At 46.8% G+C, this 26,586-nt stretch overlaps 1 protein-coding gene across 4 annotated transcripts in view; it reads right to left on the reverse strand.

Moving 5' to 3' along the window:
• LTBP2 (latent transforming growth factor beta binding protein 2) overlaps nucleotides 1-26,586 on the reverse strand; it is a 1,918,131-nt gene that overhangs the window by 674,383 nt on the left and 1,217,162 nt on the right. For all 4 annotated transcript variants that reach the window (XM_069637635.1, XM_069637634.1, XM_069637633.1 and 1 more), the window contains exon 10: nucleotides 14,995-15,117. In XM_069637635.1, the coding sequence (XP_069493736.1) occupies nucleotides 14,995-15,117 (123 nt within the window). The remainder of the gene's footprint in view (nucleotides 1-14,994; nucleotides 15,118-26,586) is intronic.

Genomic DNA, 26,586 nt, shown 5'->3' on the forward strand with positions numbered 1-26,586 from the left:
TGTGCTGTACATGATTTTGTAGTGGGTTGGCGCAATTCCCAGGCGCCTCTTAGCTTGTCATACACTTGATTGAGTTTTCTTTGTGTGAGTCAACACTATGGGCCTGATTGAGAGTTTGGCAGTATTTCCGGCCAACTGATTTACCGTTACCACATGTGGTAAATACCAGCTACCTGGAAAGGTCAGCATGATTCCAGTCATGCAGACCTTTCCGCAATGCCCCATTTTAGAGTTCTAGAGCACTCCATTGGGCCTGGCATTTACTGCATTTGTTAATTACCGTTTGTGGCAATTACTACATGCAGTAATGCTTTTGTGTGGAGGGAATTATCTCCACCAAAATAACAGGTGGTAGATGTTTAGACACACTCTGCATTCTTACCAATGAAAACACTGTGGTGCTCCTCAAAGAACAGCAGAGGGGAGAGAGCAATCTTCTGTGAATATTCCTGTTTGCAAACTATGGCGAGGCTTGATCTGATGGTTTTCTTCCCAGTATAACTCCAGACAGAGTGACTCACATTCAAAAGTGTAAAGGGAGTGAACAGTGGACATGTGTTTGTGTTTGACGGGCTACTTGCACCTGGGAATAGTAGTGAAACTGAAGAGTAAGGGATGTTAGGATGTGGGTACCTCTTAACCGCTGGCATTTCTCTGGGCAAGCTTTTAAATCATTGTTTTGCATTCTGGCATTCCATTACAAAAAAGGAAAAGCCCAAAGGCAAGGTAAACTTGGCCCCAACCTAACCGCGGTGACCAACCCAAACTGCTAACTCACATCACTTATGCATGAGATGGTTCTATATCATTTCATCGACACCCGTTTTAACGATGGGTGTTTTTGAGCGAAATTGTTGCCGAAAAAACGTTTCTATATTTTTTAAAACATATTTTTGGTGGGGTGCCCCCCGAATCCCCTGTAATTGACCTAGTTTTTTTTATTCCCGACCCCCCAACCCTTCATATGCCCCCCCAAACCTCCCAAAAATGTCAAAATGTTTTTTCGGCAAAAATTCGGCGTAAAAACACCTGTCGTAAAAACGGGTGTCGATGAAAGGACATTGTATCACATGAGACCACAGGTAACCCCAGACCTATTTCTGAAGTGGTAGCATGAGTCTCTAGGCACAGCAAGCCTGGGGTCCACATCTCCCTTTTAGGGTGGTAAAGGCAGCACTGGAGATGTTTTGGATGGAAGGTTTTGAATAAATCATAACCTGTAGTATTGTTCTGGGCAGTCATTCAAAGCATCAGTTTTCAGTCTTCCAAGCCTATAATCAAATGGAAAGTCTACATGCAATGCAGGCATGGCACCACTCCAAAGGGCCTCATGCTTCTGCATCATTGGTGTTCAGACATAGTGTGGGGCCAAGCACGATTTGCTCCGGATCTTTCCCCTTTGTAATGGCTAAAATAAAATGGTCTGGAGGGTGTCCAGTGAAATGCCAGTGGGTAAAATGTATTCAAAACTTCCCTTCATCTCTCTGCAGGTTTGTCCAGGGAATACATATACACTTCTATCAAATGGAAGCTTTCCAAGGACCTTTCTTTCTCTCTACCCTAATCGAGATGCACAACATGTGAGTGATGAGAACTCAAGACAACGTTGGCCCGTATGGTTGGGGGAGAGCAAAATATGCCAATTGCTGCTACAAAGGGAGACTGCAACAATGTTTTTTTTTTAGATGCCAGGACGCCTAGGGTGTCAGAAATCCATTGCACCAGGGTTGGCCATTGAGGAAACTCTGCTGGCATGGCAACAGCTATTGCTAGCCAAAAGGAACTCTGGCCCCATGTCCGTTTGCCGACAGGCATTTTTTCGAAGTAATTTCCTTTGCCGAAATTTGTGTGAAAAACACTCATTGAATGTCTTATTTTTCAATTTTGGGGTGGTGGGGCCCAATCCCCTCTCTTTCTCTATGCTATTTTCCCTCTCCCAAACCCCACCCCACCCCTTTTATCCCCCCCACATATATTTGTATATGGAAGATACTGTCCAGGATATTGCTACAATGGATAAGGTTGTCGAGAGTTCCCTCATTAGTCTGGACACTATTGGTGAGAGGGTTCTGGATCGATCCTTTCCGGACACTCCTCGCATCTTTTTGTCAGGGGAGATAACATTATTGGGATTGTCGAAACATATAGAGGAGGGTGAGGGAGGGAATCCGGATGACTGTGACAAGCCATCTGTGGAGCCCCTCAAAGGTCCCAGTGTCCAGAATGAGATAGCCTTAGTAAATACAATTTTAGATTGGAATGCAGAAATCATGCTTGGAATTAAGACACAGACAAGTATTTAAAAGGAAATTGTTAGGGTGTTGAATGATGCCTCAGGTTGCTGTATGACAAATCGAAAGGAAAGTGCTAGCAACATAGTCAGCGCTATTCATTTGGGAGTCGGCTTAACCAACACGGCTTGGCAAGGGGTCGAACAGGAGTCTGCCCGGATTCCCACTGTACGGACGCTGCCCACGTTGGACTTAGTGAAAGACACTGAGGTAGAGACAGGGCTAGGCCCATTTGTAAGTGCTCTAAGATCTCAAAGGAAAAAAGAGAAAAACATGAAAAAAAGGCAAGCAGCGGAACGGAGGGTCTCTAGAATACCCTGCCGGAAGTTCATTCATGGGAGACCGCTAAACGATTTTCAGCACTTTACTGCAGCTGAGGATGACAATTTAAAAAGGAAAATTAGAGAAAATGAGGTGGTGGTGGCAGAAACTATCTCAGACTGAGATGATGGGTGGGGGAGGGTAGAGGTGCATGGAGACATGCAGGGACAAAGAGGGTCTAAAACAACAGACACAATGAGGGGCACAGGGGAGTATGAAGAAGGTACCAATAGCTTGTCGGAGGAACTGAAACGGAATATGGTGCCTGATAGATTTGTTGGGATCTCTGTGAGGGACCAGGAGGGTCCTAACCCAACATATGCAAAATGTAAACATCCCGGGACACTATCCGTCATATCACTCCAGATTCTGGAAGGCTGAAGACTGGTAAGAGAAGTGAAAATGAGGGGTTGGGAATTAGGTCAGGCCCCAAGGGCCCCGGGAACCTGAAACAGGGGCAAACTGTGGGTCTTACCGGCAACATGGATAGGGCTGGAACTGGGGATACCAACCCCACCCTAGAACATGGGGTAATGAATACATCTACAAGAGAGGGGGGTGTTGCGGTTCCGGTTGCAGACCAGACATCTAAAGTAATGACAGAAGATGAGGTGAGAGTATCAGTGAATGATATCTTAGATGTGGAAAGGAAGATTGCTTGTCAGGCCCCAAGGAAAGATAATCTTGGTGGGAAAGGGGACCATATTGGACTACCTGAGGATCTAAATAATAGACCACAGAATTGTACACAAGAGAGAGCCAAAGATGGTTCTTAAGAGAAACCATGTGGTATATTGGAGGGTATGCCAGTGAGGCCAGGAAAGGGTGAACACATTCTTTGGTTACGTGACCCAGTATACCCAGATGACCCTAGTTTGATTTTGAACTATCAATTTGAGGAAGGGGGGCCCTCAATCTCTTTATAGATCATGTATATTGAATCTCATTGAGGATATACCAGATTTAAGATTGATCTCATCAGCCGATATCAAACTAGTCGATTTCATTCATCCATCAAAATATGATTACGTTAGAATTGTCATCCCATCCCCACTGGTGCGATCCATCTTACATAATGCCGCTGGGAGCCTACAAAGGTATTGCTATGATATCACTAGCTTTACTGCCCCTGGTCCCCAGTCTAAAGCTATGCATACGCGTGATATCTATGATCAAAGGGAGCCAAGATACAAAGGAAAAGTGGGAGGAAACGAGGATTGCTCCATCAATGAAGTACAAAGCTGGCGTTGGCTGACGCTATCTCCGAGAGACTCTATAGCCCAACTACAAACAAGGAGTAAGTTACTTTTGACAGTAGGGGGATGTTTACCTTGTCTCATGGAACACCAGAGGGCACACCCATATAATATCTAATATTGAGTCAATTAAGCTTTTTCAGTCATGTGATGTGTTATTCTTACAAGAAACATGGGCTCTGGGCAATCTTATTTGGGATGGCTATGAGTTCACCAGCATGCTGGCCATAAAGGGTGTTAGGGGTCGCCCAAAAGGTGTTTTGGCTATTGCTTTTAAGGAGTGTCTTAATATGATTAAAACAGACGAATGGAGGATCTTAGATGCCATCTTGCTCATTTCGATTCATAGTCCCCATGCTTCAGGTTTTAGTGATATGCTACTCAAATGTTTTTTGGAATCCTCTATCTAAGGAAACAAATGATTTGGAAAGTACACTTGTGAGGTTAGATTTTTTGATAGATGAGTGGGCCTATCGTGTACCTGGTGTTGTGATCATTATGGCAGGGGACCTGAATGCAAACTGTAAGGAGGCATCTGACAATGTGCAGGGACTTCTATTGGCTACTGCAAAGTCGAACTCTCTACAAGCAAGGAAAAATAGTCAGGGAGCGCAGAGGGATGGGGGTTGGTTAATCTTTGAGGGTATCTCTCGGACATGGGAGGCCAGGGGCTCGAACTGTATCCTCAACTGTATTTTCCTACCCTAGCAACTATTTAGTACAATACACGATTTAAAGATATGTCCTTCTCAGCATAGTGACCACACACTGCTACATGTAATCCTGCGGGGGACTTTTAAGTTACCTGTCTGTTCGCCAGTTTGGACTAATATTGAAGTTAATGTTAAAGGGAATCGATTAAAGTCCTTGGTAGTTAAGACACAAAAACTGAATGCCACCATGTTATGCAATTTCAATGTATCAACTCTTGAGGACAAGGAGAAGAATTATTCATTGGTGCATTTCCGAGGTTATCTAGAGTCATAGAAGTAAAGCACAAGCATGTCCATGATTCTGAGATGAAAGAGCGCAAAGCTACTCTCTAAAAAGCAGTTAGAAAGATCCAGAAAACCGGGGGGTCCAGCATGACTGTAAAGTCACAGATAGCAAAACTCAAGACAAATTTACAAGAACTGGATGAAACAGCATTGTGTCGACCTCTACCAAAGGGATAATGAAGCCATGTTGGCATCTCTTAAGGGCAATAATCCACATACATTTTGGGAACTCTTTAATCACACAGAAACAAAAATTCTGAAGATGATGGCTGAAATATCTTGAGAGTATGTATAAGACTCCTGAGTCTGGTGCCGATACGACGATAGTGGACGGTTATGAGTGGTACTCCGATATTTCTATTGAAAATATAGCTAGGATTATTGGTAAATTGAAAACATCTAAAGCCACGGCTCCTAATAATCTGACCTATGTGATTATGAAACAAAATGTGGACCTATGGGCAAAAATCCTTCATATTTACTATTGGGACATAGTGTTAAGCAGGAGTATCCCTTTATCCTGGCAAGTTTCACATGTCATTCCAATGCTCAAGAAGGGTTGCAGACTGTGTCCCATGAACTACAGGCCCATTGCCTTAATGGATGTGGAATGTAAAATCTTTCCCACCATTTTACTGAATCATATACAGAGCTGGTGCGAAACTAATAACATACTAGACTATAGACAATTGGGATTTCGCTAAAATATGGGAACTGATTGCGGGGGTCTATTGCTCACTTGTATTCAAAGAAGTGCATGGTGTCCAAATGCATCGCCTGTCTTCATGACTTCCATGGACTTGTCCATGGCTTTCAACATGGTAAATAGAGCATTGCTATGGACTAAGGAGTCGAATTTTCAGAAATTCTCAGATGAGTACTGATGTCGGCCAGTATAACAACGCATAAGGAGCTTTGCCCTGGTTGTATGCTGGCACCGACATTATTTAATCTTTATGTGGCAGATGCAGCAAAGGTGTTAGACCAAAGCGGTCTGTTATCACATAAAATTTGGACTCTGAGAGTTTAGTTGGCGGCATACGCTGATGACTTTGTTTTGATAGACTGCACGCCCATCGGGCTGCAGAGACTGATCAATGCCTTCGGATTATATATGGAGGAGTTAGAGTTGAAAGTTAATCCCTACAATACTGTAATTGTGCGCTTTGGTAAGGGGGAATGAGGTATTACGAAGTTCTGTTGGCAATGGGAGAAAAGGGTACTATTGACTAAAGGTACCATGCTATATTTAGGGTACTATATTTCTGCAACTCATTCAAAACCTTTTTACCATTATTGCCTAAAAGTAAAAGGAGAGGCATCGGCTAAGCAGATGAGGTTAATTGACTGGAAATACGTGAAATTCACCATAGCGCCCTGCAGGGAATATTGTAAAATGAAAGTTATACCATGATTGTGGTAAGGCATAGAATTCTTTCCATCATGGATTCTTCCCTATCTGAAAGTAGTGGAAGGTTATGTGTGGAGAGGGATCCTTGTACATCTACCGAAGTGTGTCCCTATTCAACCAATAAAGTACGAATTGGGGTTACAGTCCATAGCGAGTATTATGCAATGGAAGAGACTCTCACTGTTTAGAAAATGTGAACTGTCCCCAAAAGAGAGCCTTTAGGGTCTGCAGGGAAAAAAGAAACTGAAGGCTTTATTGAAGAGCTCCGCACTGAAGACACCACAATTCTATTCAACTTGGGCTCATCCATGAAAACTCTAATAGACAATCCCAGGAAAATAAAAAATCGGATCATAGGCAATGATTGGCACACAGTCTGGAAGCTATGGGGTTCAAATTACACCCTCAGGCAGTTTCCCCATATAAATGGCGTCCTGACATGGAACAATACTTGAAGAAGTAGCCAAACAGAGGCTTGAGTCATAAAATAATGCGCTTTTGTTCCAATGTACTCAGTACTAAGGAGATCTTATCCAGCAGGAATATGCTGGTGAATGAGAATGTACATTGTAGATTCGGTCAGAATCCAGAGGTAGTGGAATCATCATTTCACTTAATACTCATATGCCCAATTTTAATATCAGTCAGATTGCAATATTTTGCCATGTTTGTGTGTGATACACAAAATGTGTTTAGAGATCAGTTATGGATGTCCATGTTGCATAGTGATTCCTTGCCACTAAAGATGAGAGTTCTGTTGTTCATTATAAATGAATGCAATCTTATCCATGAGCTAGGTAGGAGAGCCATAAAAAATCTTCTTCCTTGACTTAATCATGTTAACCTCCATAAGCATGCTGTGAACAAAAGGAAAGAATGTTTGCTGTGCCAGAAAAGAGGGACTGGGTTGAATGAGTTAGAATAACCACTCAAAGTCGACCTCTTATTAGTCCAGAAAGCTCATTTGTGTTCTGTAATACAAATATTCATTAGTTGAGTTAGAACCACGCATATTCAAACCTACTGGCAAAGGCATCAAACTGACTCATGTGTTGGATAATTGAATTATTCAATTTCTATTTCATCTATTTGTTCTCCATGATCTTTGAAGAAAGCTCGTAGTCTCAAAGTCCTAAAGAAACATTTCATTTACATTTCTGTGGTATACCAATCTTCCCTCGTGGTCGGTACAAATGACAGGCCTTTCGATAGGACCGACCTCTGACATGGTGTAAAAGTTACTTCTGCCAAGTTGAAGATAGGTAAAAGGTCACTGTTGGAAATTATCGTTGGCACCTCTGTTGTCGAAGGTGCCTGCGTGGTCCCTGGTATTGCATGTGCCATGGTGGGGGGTACATTGGTGGTCCCCGTCCTCCCGGGGGTGCCTGTGCGCTCAAACTCATGAGTGACACTGAGGATCAGGACGGAGCACACGGTGCGGCGGCGCAGCTACATCCTCGTGCGCCAGTGGCCCCGCAGGGTCGACAGCCTCCAATGCAGCAACCAGCAGCTCCAGCAGGTGTTCAGGCAGCGGTTCCGGCTCTTCAACCCCCAATACAACCAGCTGCAGCACCTGGTGTTCAACAAGCGGCACCTGCCATGGCCCAGGTACGTGCACATGCTGCTCTGCAGCCCATCCCCGAATTCGATGTGTCGGGCCCGCCCTCCAGCTTGGGGCCCAGATGGAGAAGGTGGGTGGACCGCCTGGACATGTATTTCAGGGCTGCACAGGTGGTTGATGACGACACCAGGCTGGCCACGATGTTATACTCGGCAGGGCCCTCTGTCCAGGAGACATTTGAATCTCTGCCACAAGGGAATGGAACTTATGATCATGCAAAGGCCGCCCTACAAGCATACTTTCTGCCCCTTGCCAACGCGGACTATGAGCGGTTCGTGATGCTCTCTGCCAAACAAAAATATGACGAGACTTTGGACACTTTCTATGGGCGCCTGAGGCATCTGTCGCTCACCTGTGCCTGGGGTGATGCAGAGGATATGATCAGGACCATGCTTATCCAGGCGTGCTCGTCAGGCAAGCTCAGGCGCCAAGTGCTGAGGGAGCCTGGGATAACGCTCCAGCGCATCCTCGAGCTAGGAAGGTGCCACAAGGTGTCAGAGGCGAGAGCCGCAAGAATGGAGGCTGGGTCGCGCCCTATCAAAACTGAAGAGATCTGCGCGATGTGGCGAGGGGGAAGGGGTGCCAGGAGGTCTGGCGGCAGCACCCGAGACAGAGCCGGGAGGGCAGGCGAAATTTGCCAAAAATGCGGATATGACCTGCCCCACCCATCGGAATGCCCTGCAGGTGGAAAGACCTGTGGTCGGTGCGGGTTGCCAGACCACTTCTCTAGGGTGTGTAGGGCGACTTTGCCCGTATTGGTGCCAAGGGGCCAAGGCCGAACTGTTTCCACTCGCCAAGGTCGGCCGTCCAATGTCGCTCAAGTGGACCAGAGCGAGGAGGAGGCCCAGGTGGAAGAAGCGGAGGAAGAAGACGAAGAGAACATATTCTTTGTCTCAAGTGTGGAGCTTCTAAGAAGTAGGAACCGACGACAACCAAGGTGTGTGGTTGAAGTGAACCAGTCTCCAGTCCCTGTCCTCGTGGACACAGGGGCGTCGGTAAACGTCATGGCCCGAGACCATTACAACGCCATGGATCAGCCGCCCAGGCTGGTCACACCCAAGGCCCGCATCTTTGCATTCGGTGGTGTGGAACCCATCCCTCTGTACGGGGCATTTGTAGCAAAAGTAGAACACGATGGCTCTCACATCACAGCACGCTTCTACGTGACCCCAGTGAGTACGAACACTTTGTTAAGTTGTGCAGCGGCAGAAGCTCTCGGCATCGTCAGCTTCGCGTACTCCGTCTACCTGGAAGACATTAATGACTTATTGGTGTTCAAGGGGATCGGGCAGATGGCCGGGGAGCCGGTGCGGCTGCACATTGATGAGTCGGTACAGCCAGTCGCCCTGAAACATCGGAGGGTACCTTTCCACCTCCGTGAGCAGGTCGACAAAGAACTGGACAGCCTCGTCGATCTAGACATCATAGAAAAGGTGGAGGGCCCGACTCCCTGGGTGTCCCCCATAGTGGTGGCAAGGAAACTCAAACAACCGGGCGCAGTCAGGATCTGTGTGGACATGAGGATCCCCAACAAAGCCATCAAGAGGGAGAGGCACCTCACCCCGACGCTGGATGACATCATTGCGGAGGTGCAGGGAGCTTGTTTCTTCTCGAAACTCGACCTCCGGGCTGGCTATCACCAGGTTGTACTCCACCCCGAGTCAAGGTATATTACCACCTTCACCACACACCAGGGATTATACCACTACAAGAGGCTGAGCTTTGGGGTGTCCTCGGCGGCGGAAGTATTTCAGAACATCATTCGGGGTGCCCTAGATCACCTCGAGGGCGTCCTAAACATAAGCGACGACATTCTGGTGTTCGCAAGGACGGAGGTGGACCACCTGAGGCGTTTGGCGAAGGCATTCGAGAGGCTGCGGTCGTTGGGACTCACCCTCCATAAGGAGAAGTGCGAGTTTCTGCGCCCCTCCCTGGAGTTCTTTGGGTTTGTGTTCAAGGAGGGGGGGTGTCTCCTGACCCCAAGAAGGTACTGGACATACAGAAGGCACAACCACCGGAGTCTGTGTCGGAAGTGCGAAGCTTTTTGGGCATGGTCACTTACTGTGGGCGGTTCATCAAGAACCTGGCATCCAGGTCTGAGCCTCTCAGGGCCCTGACAAGAAAAGACACCATCTGGAATTGGGGCCCACTGGAGCAGGCGGCTTTTGATGACATTAGAAGTGCCCTCACGGCCGAGGACACTATGTCGTTCTTTGATCCTGCATTACCGTCAGAGATCATCGTCGACGCCAGCCCATTTGTCCTGGGTGCTGTGTTGACACAGATTGACCGTGACGGCGGCGTCCGGCCAGTCGCGTATGCCAGCAAAGCACTGTCGGACGCCGAACAACGTTACTCGCAGATTGAGCGCGAGGCGCTGGCAGTGCTGTGGGGATGCCGCCACTTCCGGCTCTATGTACTCGGACGCCCGGTGACTGTGGTAACTGACCATAAACCACTGCTGCCCATCCTAGCAGGGTCGTCATCCAAGCCGCCAGCATGCATTGAGAGGTGGATGCTGGCTCTTTTGGAATATGGGGTGACTCTGGTATACCGGCCGGGGGCAAATAACGCAGCTGACTACCTCTCCAGACACCCCGGAGTCCCTGGAGGAGGGGACCGTGACTCCTGTGAGGAAGAAGCTGAGGAGCATGTCCAAGTCGTGGTGGAAGCAGCCACGCCGAATGCCATGCCTCTTCAGGAGTTGGAGTCTGCAGCGGCACAGGATGAGTGTTTCAAGGTGCAGAGGCAGTCCATGCAGCAAGGCTCCTGGAAGTCAGCGCTCGAGGCCCTGGCGGGGCGCACTCAGGAGGCCCGGACTGGGTTAGAGCAACTATGGAAGGTCCGCGAAGAACTGTCTTTCTCAACATCGGGCCTGTTACTTCGGGGTGATCGGATTGTAGTTCCCCAGTCAAAGGTGGGTGAGGTGATCGCACTGGCGCACCGGGGTCATCAAGGGGCCGCCAAGACCAAGGCCCGCCTCAGGATGAAGGTGTGGTTCCCCGAGCTGGAACGCAAGTTGGATGACTTTGTGGCGGCTTGTGTCTGGTGCCAGGCAGCATCGCCTGTACAGCGGGAGCCAGTCATCGAGGCAATGCCAAGGGAGAACCATCCGTGGGAGGTGGTTCATGCCGACTTCGGGTCCACCACCATGGGCACCCACTCCCTGGTCCTGGTTGACGAGTACTCCAGGTATCCCGAGGTGGAGTTTGTGGAGTCCGTGGCGTTTGAGCACGTGGTGGTGGCTGTGGAAAAGTTGTTTGCGGCTCACGGGTTTCCACACACGCTGTGCTCGGACAATGGTGCGCCATTCCAGGGTGAACGGTTTGCAGAACTAATGGTGAGCTGTGGGGTGGTGCACCGGAAGATCACGCCTCTCTGGCCTCGAGCGAATGGGGAGGCAGAACGTCTGATGAGGACTCTCTATAAGACCTTTAGGATTGCCCAAGGACAGGGGCAGTCCCTACAGAGAGCCCTTTACCAATTCTTGAGGGTATACCGCACTACGCCCCATGCGTCCACGGGGGTGGCGCCGGCGGAGGCGATGTTCAGAAGGTGTCCTCGGGGATTGTTGCCAGAGGTCGGAGAACGAGAGCCTGCGGTGATCGATGACCATCGAGTCGAAATGGACCGGCGAGTGAGAATTGAGCAACAGAACGAGCGGAGGGGGCTTCGCCCACAACAGCTGGAGCCGGGCGATGAGGTCGTCATTCGCAATCGACATCCGCATGGGAAGCATGGGAAGCTCTCCCTGCCGTATGAGCCTGAGCCACTGGACGTTGTGGCGGTCGGGGGCTCCATGGTAACTGCTTCAGATGGCCGGTCGGAAGCAATTCGCAATGTAAGCTTCTTCAAGAAGCTCAGAGATCCCAGAACTGACCCACCTCCTGATCCGGACCTGGGAGGAGTCCCGGAGGACGAGGGAGACCCACCCTGCATGCCGGAGTCCCCAGCCCGGGGCCCGTCGGTGGACATATCACCCGTGCCGGAGGCGAGCCGGAGGTACCCCCAGAAGGCTGGGCGAGGGAAACCTGCTCGCCTCACCGATTACGTGCTGGGACAATTGGCTGATGATCCGGAGGGTGAGAAATGTTAGCTAAGGGGACCCGGGTGGATGCTAATAAAGGGGTGTTCATGGCATAGGGGTTTGTGACTTGTTCTAGTTGCAGTGTTGTTTGGTTTGCAGTGCATAGTTGAATGGTAATTGTCGGTTCTCCCTGAAAAAGGAGGAGTGTGGAGCCGCCCGATGACGGACGCGCACGCGGCGGCGTGACGTTGCATGCCGTCGAGTGCAGTACAAATAAACGGGGCGTTTCCCGGCCGCGTTAGAGCGACCGGGAAGCCCGAACCAAGACGGACGTGTGCGTCTCAGTCTTTGGTGCCGGGGCTTGCGGTGAGGCGCGTGGGGGGCCCCAGTCACCCCCAACACTCCCCCCTGTCCTCCTCTGCCTAAAAAAGGACACTGCTGGGGTGGCAGTATTTGAAAGTGAGGTTGAGCAAAATGTGGTGTGTATGGTTGAAAGTTTTGACTTGAGTCACTGCCCGATGAACTGCCACTGGTGCCTGAAAAAGTGACCCTACGTCACTCTCCCCTCCCTCTTGCTGCGGGTGCACCTCCTTGTTGTTTCAATGAGTTAATATAGTCATCGGAGGTGTAGGGGTAGATTTTCTCTATCTTAAAGTCTCTGATGTCTTTGTTGAGTTTATTTGTTTTTCTAGATACAGTATTGAGTTTGAATAAGCATGCCTAGGAGAAATTTTATGAATGATTCGATGTATTAGTAATTCATAGAAATCGTTTCTGCTCCTCAACAGGATGGTTGAATTATATGATATGATAAGTTATTTATAACGCGTTTAATACCCAGAGGTTTCTAAGCGCAGACCTGGGGATCAAACCTGTGTTGATCCATACCGTCTTGCTTCCAAGGCAAGCACGTTGGCCCTGAGCTATCCTCCCGAGACTGTATAAACAATTAATAGTCAAGTGTATTTCATTTTTTTTTAGGATAGCTGATATGATATGATGGGTTATTTATAATGCGCTTAATACCCAGAGGTTTCTAAGCCGGGGATTGAACCATTTGTGCTCTGTGTCGTCTTGCTTCCAAGGTGCGCACGTTGCCCCTGAGCTATCCTTCCAAGGTGAACCAAAAAAGACTCTGTTCTCTGATTTTATCATGCCTACCTTTTAAAGTATGTCTAGGAGAAAGTCTGTAAATGATGTGATGTATTGGCAATATGATAGGTTACTCATAGTAATCCTTTTTGCATTTTAATCGCCTGGTTGAATGTATACATGATTAACAGTCAAGTGTACATTTTGTTTCTTATCTATTGTCATGTATTGAGTTAGTTTAGGTTCTGATTATTTCTTCTTTTTATTATTGTTCTGAAGATGAATTGTGCTATATTTGTTGTTTTAAAGGTGTAAATAGAATGTTCTCAACTAATTGTTTTGTAAAGGTTTTATAAACCAAATACATTGAAATAATAAAATAAAAAATATTTCGGTGTGTTTTTTTCGAAGTAATTTAATCGTCAGAAATTACTTGGAAAAAATATTTTTTGTCAAAATCAATGCAAAACCAGAAGTCTGTCAGCCCCATGTCAGCTGCTTTGAATGACAGGAGTAAGCAGAACGTGTGGGACCCCAATTAAGGGAAGAAATAATGTTTTTTTAAGGATATTATAGTTATCTCAAGAGAGGTGAAGGAGATCCTTTTTGGATGACACCAAACATTTTAGATGGACAGCTGGCAAGAAGTGAGATGGCCTTTCCAGACACAGGGAAACAGACAGGCAGATATGCACATGGGAGAAGATGGTACTTACAGGTGCATCATGTGGGAGAACGGAAGGAGGTAGAACATGGGATGGCACATACAGGAGTGTAAACTAAAGTGGTGGGGTGCATGGAAAATGTAGTTTCCTGACACCAACAGATATATTAATGCCCGGGCCAAAGCTGGCAGAGTCCTGAATAGTGCCCTCTTGGGCACCAGACGGGACGCAGGCGTCTACCTTGCGCACCTGGGGACTTACAGACACCGGTTCCCAGGCAAGTGATTGACAAGGAAGGCAGCGGCACTTACAGACAGATCGACACAAACATGTGAAGGAACAGAAGATGGCTTGCAGACTGGAGTGAGCTACGCCTTTATGCCTGAGGGTCCATAGTGCGCAATACAAATATTGTAATGTATAATGTACAGGGGGAGATGATACTTAGAGGCTCACTCGGTCAGACTGGAAGGAGAAGAGTAGTAGACGGCACTAACAGCCAGTGCACAGACTGGTGGGATTAGGATAAGGATGGTGTGCTCACACAATGACAGGTAGGAGTGTTGAAGGGAGGATGCACACGCCAAAACACTCACTGAAAGGCAGGAAAGAGAAGGAGGGGAACTTACAGACAGTTACACAGAAATATTGCTGCAGAGGGGAGGGCACTAACAGACATAGGGCCTCATTCCGAGTACGGCGCTAACCAATGGCGCTATTAACGCCTTGGTTGACGCCGTACCCGGACCGGCAGCGCCTTGGTGGATGGAGGAATTACCGCCCCATTCCAAGGTTGGCGGGGCGGTAATTCCCCATTCACCAAGGCTCTTCCCCATTCCCAAATGAGTCCCCATAGGGCTCAATGGGAATGGGGAAGATGCAAATAACGGTGACCGTTCATTACGGTCACCGTTATAGGCTTGGAGGCCCCTTTGCGCCCTCGACTTTAACACCTGCTCAAAGCAGGCGTTAAGGGCGAGGGCGCAAAGGGAACTCTGAGTATGGCGGTAAGGGATCACCGCCACCGGTCTCGTTACCGGTGGCCGCTATCCCTTACCGCCATACTCGGAATGAGGCCCATAGACCGTAGCAGACAAGATAGAGCAAGGGGGAAAGGGCACTGACTGACCGAAAGACAGGCACAAGGAAAGAGGTCTCACATACATAGTGGCAGAGACAAAGAAGGGGATTGAGCTTAGACTCAGAGACTCAGACCATGCAGAGGCCAGAGAAGGCCCACAGACAGGGACAGGTGAGTAAGGCATGGGTGGAAAAGGTACCCAGAGATAGGAAGCGAGGAGAGGGTACTTACAGACACACCGCCTCTGTGAAGTGTCCAGCATGTATTCAGGTAAGCAGGAGCACCTGTAGCTTCCGCGCGTGTTTAGGCACTCTGCGTTCTTGCAGAGCCCAGCCATCAGGCACTCGTTGATATCTGGTGAATCAAAAGGGAAAACATTCTGCTATAAGAAACAGTTCACGGCCACTCAGGAAGAGGCGTATCTAAGGAACGCGCAAGAAAGAAGGGGCATGCAGTGAGGGACCGCAAACTGACGTTAACATTGTCGGCAAAACTGAGGGAAACTCATCAAAGTATATCAAAACTTCCCATCATGTGCATGCTGGACATAGCTCAAACCAAGGCACTCGCCAGTCTGCCAGACACCGATAGGTCACTGCATGTTGTGACGTCAATACAACTCAGAAGGAGTGTATGGCAGGTATATCAGAGTCGGGTGTTTGAGGACACCATATTTCAACAGAATGTTCAGGGATAAAGGTAGAACACTATGATGTGTTAACAGATTTACTAAACTATGCAGGACAAAGATAGCACATTAAAGTGTGGCAACTGACTAGAACTCACCAAATTACTCAGGAGAAATTTAGTACAGCAGGGTGTGTGAAGATCATATAAGCAAATGTATTCAGGGGCAAGTGAGTTCATAAGGGTCTTAGACCAAACCAATTCACTATCACATGATGTCATCTGTTCCCATACTTATGAAGTTGTGCCTTGGTGCCCTAGTTCTAAGGTTCTGCTTTAGTGCCCTCGCGCTACAGTCCTTCCATTGTGCTCAGTTGCATAGTCTTGACTTAGTACCATAGTTATAAGGTCTTGCCCCAGTGCCTTCTTCTAGAGTGCTATGGAGTGCCTATCAGGGAGAGCTGTGTAGTCTTTCTTTTATTTTGTTTGTTGTCCTTTCTTCTTTACTAGTAGCAGCATGCTAATGTTATAGTCCTCTTTGTATCTTCTCATTTGTGATGGCTGCGGAATCCACAGAACTGGGTGTCCTGGACTCATGCAGCTTTTTTTCATAAGTGGGCCTGATCAAGCAGCTGCACACAACGGTCGCATCTTCCACACTGGAGGTGCCCGAAAGGCAAGCCCGTCTTACAACTGTCCACAAATAATCAGGAACATACGCACAAGAGACTATCAAGTACACTGCACGAGAAATGAGCAACCTACGGAAACTTGACCTAACCTGCAGTACAGAAAATGTACCTACACCGGCCATTTTAGCTATTGCAAAAGACCAACAGCTTACCCTGCGCCAGCCATTAGCATGCCCCATATTAACGAATGAAGTACGGCAGGCGATCAAACTTGGAACTGATCATAACAGACCACTGCTTAAAGAGACATTAGTAAATGCAGGTTCAGCGGTTCCATGTGTTAATATCCCCGCAAAAATATCGCCATATTATTGCGGGGATATTGAGCCATGGACCCTGCGGGGGACAACCCCACGACCCCGCATCATTTTTAAATGTGCGGGGGACACCCCCGCAACACTCGCTCAAACAAATGATCCCCCCAAAAAATATCGCCTATGGCCGGACAAACGACCATATGTACGGCAATATTTTTGGTGGGGAAAATATGTAGGGATACCGGTTCGGTTCCATGTGTTAATATCCCCGCAAAAGTTCAGCTGTCATACACAGAATCAATATTTGCAACATTTTTGAAACCTATAACTTACACATTATAGCTATGTCAGAAACCTAGCTCACTGAATATAGTGCACCATAAACTTAAGATATCTGCCTTCAGTTTACAAGATCATAGAGGACTACCCTACAACAGGCCAGAGAGGCAGTTTGGCACTGGTTTATTGCAACATTCTCCCAGTCAAAATACTTACCTACAATCCCATTCCTTTCTGTGACTGCTTACCCGTACAGTGCTTATTATCTCCAGTGCACACCATTTCACTGTTGTGTTTGCTCCCTATTGCCATGGAAACATGTTTTTAATCGAACTTCTTCATTCTTTGCTTCTTTGTACTAAGCGAGCTCTCGATCTGCCATAAACCCGACCGGAGGCCTTGATCTGCAGTGGCTCGCCGGCTGTGGTAGGTGCCAGTACCACATGATCCTTTTGATGTGGAGTGAAACGGCCTCGGGAGTTGGCCAGAATCATGTCTGCACAGTTGCTGCATGATGTGGGTATGCCAGTCGCACACCAAAAGCAGGCCCATCCGCACCGCCTGTCCTAGAACAGCGCTGAAAACTGGAAATGCTGCCAATGTATCGCTGTTGGTTGGACTGCTCGAGGGACAAAGATAATGAATTCTGCCCAGATTACCATTCTCCGGAGGAGTTTCAGCAAACCTAGAAATCCGAGAACCGGTATCATTTGTAGTCAGACATGCCTTCAATCCTCATCAGCCTGTGGACCTACGGGCTGGGATAGGAAACATCAAAACAGGGTTACTTGGAAAAAGCTCTGACCGGTCTTCCACATAACGAAGGATCAGTGGTGAAGGATCACTTTTGTAATCATGATCTGATCCCAGTGGAAAATGTAGAGATTCTCTTGTTTTGCAGAGACTTGGCTCTTGGGTGGCAAGCTCTCACCCCTTACAGATCTGGCAACTTGTAACTATAACATCTTGAGTTACACATTCATTCCGGAAAGAAGGGAGGAGGCATAGCTGGTATCTTTAAACAGTGTCCCCCAGTCCCCTAAATTGGTATCTCCCAGTCTTCCTATGGCAAAGGTTCTTTTTTGTCAAGATCTCCATCAAAACTGTGGTATTAGATTGTTGCTGGTGCATAGACGTCTGGAGTACAAACATCTTTTTGTAGACGCCATTGGGGAATCAATAGCAGAAATATTACTAATAAACTCACACCTTGAAACACTGGGGCACTGAAACTTTTGATGCACAATCAGCAGCGACACCAACAAGGTATAGCTACTTGTGTTGCTTTAAGAATGAAGCTTTATGCTGCTTTGTAATGCTGGTCTGAGCTAAGTAAAGAGAATTACAATAGTCCATAATCCCCAGGATAGCTGAAGCAACCACCGCAGCACGCAGACGAACCGGTAGGAATGGGAGAACCTTACAAAGACTTTCAGTTGGAAGTATCCATTTTAACAGACCATGCTGACCTGGGCTCCTGCAGAGATAGATGCTGAGATTTTACAGCCCAGATCTTTCGCCACAGTCACTGGAGTAGGAAGAGGACCTAAGGAAGTCGGCCAAAAGTCTGCTATCCAGAAAGAAGTAGCAGAAGAAGAACCAATCATCAGAACTTCAGGTTTGTACATATTCAGCTTCAGCCAGTTTTCGTTCATCAAGTTAAGTACAGATTCCAGACAGCACCGCTGCCGAACGGCAGCATCAGCTACTGGCAGATCGAGACGCACGCTGATTTGAGTATTGTCAGCGTAAGAATAGCATCAGAACCCGTGGGACTGGACAAGCTTGGCCAAAGGCTGAATGCCGACGTTGAACAAAATGGGAGACAGAGCTGAACCTTGGGGGACACCACACTTGAGAGAAACAGGATCAAATTGAAAAGGACAAAGAGAAAGTGACTGGGAATGATCAGACAAAATAAAGGCCAAACCAAGCGAGGAAGGAGTCGGAAACCCCTGCATTGAACAAACGTAGGAGCAGGGTGGAGTGGTCAATGGTGTCAAAAGGCAGCTGAAAGATCTAACAAGATCAGCACGCCCACCCCATCCTGTTCAGAAAGTCGATAAATATCGTCTACGACTGAAACAAGAACCGACTCAGTACCCCGACCGGAGTGAAAACCTGGCTAGGAGAGATCCACAAAAAGTGGAATCTCCCAAAAAAGAAGAAAGTAAAGGGGTCAGGGATTCCAAAAGCTTCATCAGAAAGGGTAGTATAGAGATAGGTCAATAGTTAGAAGGTATAGACGGGTCTCCAGAAGGTTTTTTGAAAAGAGCTATCACCAGAGTGTGTTTCAGAATTGAGGGTATAAAAGCAGAGGAGAAGGAGTGGTTTAAATCAGCGACAGCAGTGGCAACGGCCAGCATCATGGATTTCATCAGTGAAAGAGGGATAGGATCCAAAGGAGAAGCTGATCTAATCTTCAGAGTGGCATTGACAATATCAGCTGGGAGAAAGCAGGGAAAAACTGACCAAGAAAATCCCTATTCGCTATTTGCTACCAATGCAGAGTCCTTTATGGTGGTAGGCATATTATTTGATGCAATATTCCGGCCAATTGGCAGAATCTTATCTATGAAGTAATTGTCAGCGAATCGCAAATTGACTTAGAGGGAGCTACAGAGCGGTCATATGTAGAAGTAGAGAAAAGTGATTTAACTAGCTGAAAAAGCTCTTTGGGCTAGTTCAAAGCAGCTTCCACACGGTTCGTAAAATGAAGTCGGTTTGCTTGAAAGATGGCTTTATGAATTTGGAAATTGATTCGGACAATCTGCAGATCGCCATTTCCGTTCTGACTGCCTGCAGACAAGCCGCAGTTCAGGTAACTGAGGGGTAAACCAGGGCTCAGCAGGACGGGAATGCAGTTTCAGAGGGGCTAGTCTGTCAGCTGTCACTGTAAGGACCTGCGTTAGGGTTTCCAGAAAATACAATCGCTATAGCTAGTAGTCCTTTCCCTGATCCATATAGTATTCCTTCGTTACTAGCAAATCATGTCACCAAGTTAGGAGAATCTATTGCTCCTGTATAATAAACAGATGCAATACCAGATGTATTCGACATAAATGGAATTCACCAAAACGAAGTTCCCTGTGAAGAACAACTAGGAAAACGGAAGGAGGTGGAGACGTTCTTACAATGAGTGCAATACGAAGCAACCCAGGAGACAGGAGTGTCCCTACAAATCTGGTGTTCTAAAAGCTAAATAAAACTATTTCACCAGAAGACCTTAAACCTGAAGGGCTTAGCTTCGACTATAGGCACCTTACAGGTTAGAGCAGATAATGTGTCCAACTATTTTTTAGATACGATAGAGAAAATCAGTTCTCTTTTTCCAATGTATTTGTATGCCCGATAATTCCCAGCTAAATAGGAGCTGTACTGAAACTTTAAGTACTTTAAGTAAAAGTTCAATATAAAACTTGTGGGTTTGACACTCAAGAGTGTGGAGATACATATAAATGTCAATTCTCAAACTCACCATTGGATCCTGTCTACCCAAAAATATTTAGGGAGATGTTATCTCCGGTTGGTAAAGAAGTATTAAACTAGTTTAATTTCTTTCTGCTGTCTGGCATAATACCTGTGCTTGGAAGAAATCAACGGTCAGTCCTCTGCTCAAAGGTCTTCTCGAAGGCCAAGAGATTTGAGTTACTTCAGATCTACCTCTGAGCTTCTATTCTTGGAGAAACAGCTGGAAATGATGGTCTCTCATCTGCTTCAGGCGTTTGTGGAAGAACATGATTTGTTAGATACTGCCCAGCAAGGCTTCGTAGGATTACCCCGCTACTCACCACAACTATGTGGTGTTAGATGTAAAAGTCTTCCCTATCCCCACGGCTATCTTCCTTCTTCCTCCCTCTTTTCTTGGTGCCCCGTGTACCCCCATAAATTCTCAGTGACCTTCTCCTATTATCCCCTTTTACCCGCTGCTTTGTTTGATGCATTCCTTTTTCTAAGAGCATCTTGTGACGTCCCGTGGGATTACCACAGTATGATGAAAAGAGAAGATAACCGGTAAGATAGCTCAGCGGGTTGAGCGCTCACTGCTGCAATCTATGTGTAATCTGCAGGTCGCAGGTTCGAATTCTGGCAAGGTTAACTCAAAAAAAAAATGAGTACCAACTTCGGTTGGGATGATAAATGCACGTAAATATGTCCTCTGTAAAGCGCTTTGGCTTAAGGCGCAATATAAATAACAAATCATTATCATTAATCATGATGCAAAAGATCTGTCTCAGAATTGACTCTCCAGCTCTCCCCAAACTCTCCAACTACCGACATGGTCATCTTTTACCCGCTCCTCCTTTACCCTGATGTGAAGCCACCCCTTTTCCGCCACCAAATATAATTTTGAGCACTTTTTATTTTCAGCTTCCAGCAGGATAACCAAGGGAATCACTTGCAATGAGCAAAATAAAAACTGTGCTTTTTATTTCTGAAAAGCCCCAGTGCTTCAATGTACCATCAGAGAGATGTAAAAGTTTTTGGGGAATGCAGGAACCTGGAAAACACATGTGGCCTCATTACGAGTGCGCCGGTATGTGGAAAAACTGACAGTGATGGAATTACTGCCCCTTGTACCACCCGCCGTATTAAAGCTTTGTGAAAATAGGTGCTAGTTCCGCCAGCGGAATTACTGCTGAAAACCATCGGAAATAATGTCAGTGTGAATTCTACCAGCCGAATTAGCACCAGAAACCGAAATGGTAATTCTGCAACATTACAAGTGGAAATACCACCAAAATACCGGCAACAATGACACCAAAACACAGTGCAGTTACCTCCACCCAAAAAGTGGAGTTCAGTGCATACAGGTAACGGGAATGAAGCCACCAGTGCACCCAATTGGCCCTGAAGTTGTATCTAAGGCCCACACCAGTTTTCTGTCATGCTTACCCAGGTTCTAGACTCACTCATGATATGATATGATATGATATTTATAACTTTATAGCAAACCACCTGTACACAAGTGTTTCTAGGACATGACAAGACAAGTAGGGGAAACAAATGGAGGACAAAAACATTGATCTTACTAGGCCTTGTGACATTCAGATCGTGCAAGTGCAGGGAAGAGGGAGGGGAGAAGTGCCAGGGGAAGAGGAGGGGAGAAATGCAGGTAACTCAATAAGTGCAGCCAGCGGGTGGCTCATAAGCACATTGAGAAGGGACTGTAGGGTTGCAGGTACAGACCCTTAAGTGCAGGGTGAGCATGGAGGCAGTGCAAGGGCAACTGGACATGCAGGAGCCTGAGCCTGAATTAAGAGGGTAGCCAGGTGACCAGCACGTGTAGCAGTCCGAGACATCAGCAGGGGAGAGGAAGAGAGATGGCGGAAGCAAAAAGGACGGTCTTGAGTTGCTTACAGAACCTGAGGTGGTTCTGCTCAAATTTGAGAGCGGCAGGGAGGCTGTTCCAGAGGGAGGCCCCAGCTGAGGAAAGAGATATGCCCCCCACTTTCAGCTTGGAGAAGCGTCTGACCCTCAGAGAGTTGGAGGTAGATGAGCAGAGAGCTTGAGAAGGAAGATGTTTAGGAAGAGAAAAATTGAGGTAGTGCAGTTACAGGCCCCAGAAAGCTTTGTGGATGATGCAAAGGGTCTTAAACTTGATCCTTGCAGCCACAGGGAGCCAGTGGAGAGATTCTGGAGTTGGAGAGATACGATCCCTGGGCTTGAGGCCAAGGACAAGTCTCGCAGTCCTGTTCTGGATAGGTTGTAAAGGTCACAGAGTAGAGGCAGGCAGAATGAGAATGAGGCTGTTACAGTAGTCCAGCCTAGAGGGGACCAGAGCTCTGGAGACAGTGAGCTTCTGGGCGAAAGTGAGAAAAGGAAGAATACCTCTGAGGAGGTACAGCCGGTAGTTTGACTTCTTAGAGACATCAGAGATGTGGGGAGAGAAGGAGAGGGTGGAGTCGAAGATGATACCAAGGTTCATAGCCTCAGAGGAGGCGGTAGGAAGAGGGCCCAGTGTGGGCAGCCAGAGAAAGAGAGGAAGAGAGAGAGGAAAGGAAAGGAGTGGGTAGGTATACTGATGAGGAGGATCTCATTCTTACTGACGTTAAGGCAGAGATCATCAGCAGCACACCATTCCTGAATTGCGGTCAGACAGTCTGGTATGAGAGAAGGAACAGAGGTGGCTGAGTGGAGCCTGAAAGAGAGCTGGGTGTCATCTGCATAACACTTAAAATTGGAGCACAAAGTAGCGATGCGGTGGGCAAGAGGTGCCAAGTAGTGGTTGAAAAGCCAGGGAGAAAGGTTAGACACCTGAGCAACACCACAAGTAGAGAGAGGGATAGAAGAGAGGAAAGACCCAAGTTGGACCTGAGAGGGTTGTTCTGGAAGAAAGGAGGTCAACCAAGTCAGAGCCAGATCAATGATACCCAGGTTATCATGGAGGCGATTGAGCAGGATGGCATGGTTGCCCAAATCAAAAGCAGAGGATAGATCAAGGAGAATGAGGACAGAAGGAAGATTAGATTCAAGATTAGAGAGCAGATCTTCACGGGTGTCCAGGAGAGCAGTTTCCGTGCTTCTGGCAGCTCTGAAGCCAGACTGGTGGTCGTGGAAACAACCAACAGATTCAGTATGCAGATTAAGCTGGGAGATGGTCAGCTATTCCAGGAGTTTGCCCAGGAAGGGACTGATGGACATTGGGCGATAGCTAGCTGGAGAGGAAGGATCGACAGAGGGTTTCTTAAGGAGAGGGTGAACTCATGCAGTATGCATCCAAACACATTTCTCTGCCCATCACCCTTGCACATGTAAATGCAACAAAGACATGCTTCTATGCAGCCGCCCCCTTCCGTAACATCATTGCAACTCTGGATTGTTACCATGTCACATTACTTTGGCCTGCGTGCATGTCACATTGGTGCCCTCCCATGCATCGGAATAAGTGTACAGGAACAGCAAACAACAAATCTCCCCTAACGTATAGATGACCTGTGATGCAGACCCCAACGTGACATACTGCTCTGCACGCTTCCCAGGTTTCACTCAATGATGCCATGGCTCTGCAAAACAGTACACTGCCAGCTTAAAAGGAGACCCACAGGGGGCAATGGACCTGGTTTCTTGTAAGTGCAATCACCATTACACAAAACATACATGCTTCACGAGTGAAACTGGTACCAACAGGGGCGAACACCTGTTTAATGTCAGTGTAATGCATGTCCTGTCAGAACTCTGTGCATGAAGAACCTGTCCTTTGACATAACACATAAGAAGCACCCCCCGCAGACAAGGCCCTGCATGATAATGTCAGAGTTTGACAGAAATACATGATCAAGAATGCACTAGGAAATGGAACAAAGAGTCAATTACATGTTCCACAATGCATAAGAAAACCATACCTACACAGGACACAGCATATTTTTCCTGTGCGTGATGACAGTGCAACACTGACAGGCAGTGAAGGCATGAACGCACCAACATAAATTCCACAATATTACCAGTATGCTTATAAGAGCTGTGAGAAACCAGAAGCTGTCTCACACACAAGTCCCCAGGGATCTGTCATCCAGGTAGCCGGAACATGGCCATCGTTTTTGGATCCAGTTCCTGGGGGTGGACCAGTGCGGGAGGATCACCTGGGTGAGGGGTCTTCGGGAGGTGGGAGTGGGACACTGGATGGTGAGACACAGTATACCCTTCCCTGTAACACCTCTACCCCATCCTATCATGTAGGATACTTAGGAACTCTACTGCCGCCCCCTTTTTACAACACATACACTTTCACACAGACTGCTTGCTATGGGAGAAAACAGATTAACACCCAAGCAGTATACCTGATGTGCCCCAATACAATGGTCAGGACGAGGTCAGGCAACTACTGACCATCACACACACCTGACTTCCATTAAGCTTCCCCGCATGGATAAAAGGCAGAGCACAAGATCACACTCTGAGCGAGGCAAAGCACACGAGGAAAGAGCAGTTTGGAGTCAGCAGTTGAACGAGAGAAGAAAGATGGCCAAATAGGAGGGGATCACAAGGAGGGAAATTCCTTTGACCTTTTCGACAAGAAACCGCTACTTTCAAAATCACTTGAAATTGGAAAGCGCAAAACCAGGAAACCAGGCTGAAGAATACTGTATTGTGTGTGTTGGAAATACCGTGAGGCCTCCTGCGTCACTAATCAAGGTGGGGGGAAGCAGTGCCCGCCGTGGTACCGTCCTTGGCTCCAAGAACAAAGCAGCATCAGTGTAATCAACAAAGCCGGTGAGTTGGGGAGACTGATACAAGACTGGTCTGTGTTGAAGCCAAGGTTGCAAGCAGCAACATTGTATGGCGAGCGCTGGAACAAACATTGTTAAAACGCGTGTGATAAAAGAAGCAAGTAAAGTTTAACTGCTGATGAGTGTTTGAAGTTTGAAAAGCAAGATACAATACCTTTGACAGAGTGGTCCGGCACCCCCTGGGTGCACAACCAAAGGTTTCTGTAAGGTACCCAGCTGAGAAGCGAGAGAAGTGAAAGTAAAAGAGTGCTATTACGAAAAGAACAAAGAATAGTGAATCAAAGTGGTCCTGCGACTCGTCAAGCAAAATCCTGCGCACAGTCGGCTTTCATTTAGTAAAGAAAGTTTGGAAATTGAGATCAATTTGGTCCGAGTCGGGCAGAGGGAGACCAATTGAAGGTTTTAAGTTACAGTGGGTCTGAGCCCAGTAGAGGGGAACCCAGGGTGAACAGTGGGTGAACCAGAGAAGTTGTGCATATGAGAGTCCTGAGGAGAAAGTTACTTTGATTCTGTGTTTGTCGCACCAGGCCTTCTGAAATAAGAGACTTTGAATGGCAAAGAGACTTTGGCACAGAAGGTCCTGATACTAAGATTTTGAACTGCATCCTCGTGCTAGGAAAGCCAGAGTGTTGCTAAGCTCAAGTGTGCTCCCTTGTCCCGTGCTGAAAATGTGGGGAAGGGAAGCTAACGGCTCAACTATCCTGACATATCATTCCTTGAACACTTTTATTTCGTATAACATTGTTTCCCACACCATTTGTATTTAGAGTTAAGGATTGGCAATAGGTCTATTAGTATAGGCCCCAGTGCTCCAGATAAGATTTTGAGGTGGGAGTATTTTACGCATGATTTTTCAAATTAGAGCGTAAATGCAATTTCAAGAGAGTAAAAATCGAGTTTTCTCCTCTGCAAGAGAGTAAAACGTATCCAACATACACACAATGCATACGTAAAAAATCAGACCCGTAGCCCAAAAGAGTTGTAGATCAAAGTTGTCTGGCTTGGCTTTAACCATTTTATTACACTTGTGGAAAATATTCTGCCATAAAATAACTTACAAGTGCCTGGTACTTACACAGCTTCATTTTCAAAATTCTAGAGCCTAGAAACTCTGTTAAGAACTACTATAGATTGAGACTGATGTATTGCCTACAGAGGGAGTGTGAGTAAACAATTGTTGGCATATGATTTACTTACAGGAACTTGCACACATAATCTTAGCAAAAGTCACAAACTGCTAATCTACCTTTCCCGCTGTCTGCTGCAGGAAATTGATGTGGATCGCCAGACACTAGTCAGCAATATCACTTCAAATAACCAAAAAGTGTATGCAAGCTGAATTGCATTATGGTAGGCATATTTATAGTTTTACTGGTTTATTGTTTGTGTACAAAGCCAAAAACCATAATTCTGGCAATTACAGTTAAGAAGAAATGCAGGCAAGTGGATAATTTGAAGACTGGTCCCAAAGCCCTACTTCAACACTAAAGTGTGTGATCCTGGACAAATACTTTTCCACTGTGCCTTTTTAGCAAAAATAGAAATTGCTACTACAAGTGATTTATTTCCAACTAGTTACTACTAAAAAAGCCTGACTGGCCTCTGTTCCACTGTTCGACCTGTAGCATTAATAGTAGTGACCATTTATATAATGCACATGACAAAGTTTATGTCTCTTGGCTTACTCCTTGCTGCTTGTTTAATATAACGTCACATGAACTCCTCGAGTATTAAAGA

Source organism: Ambystoma mexicanum, chromosome 14 (genome assembly GCF_040938575.1).
Source record: "Ambystoma mexicanum isolate Mex_15411 chromosome 14, UKY_AmexF1_1, whole genome shotgun sequence".
Lineage (NCBI taxonomy): Eukaryota > Metazoa > Chordata > Amphibia > Caudata > Ambystomatidae > Ambystoma > Ambystoma mexicanum.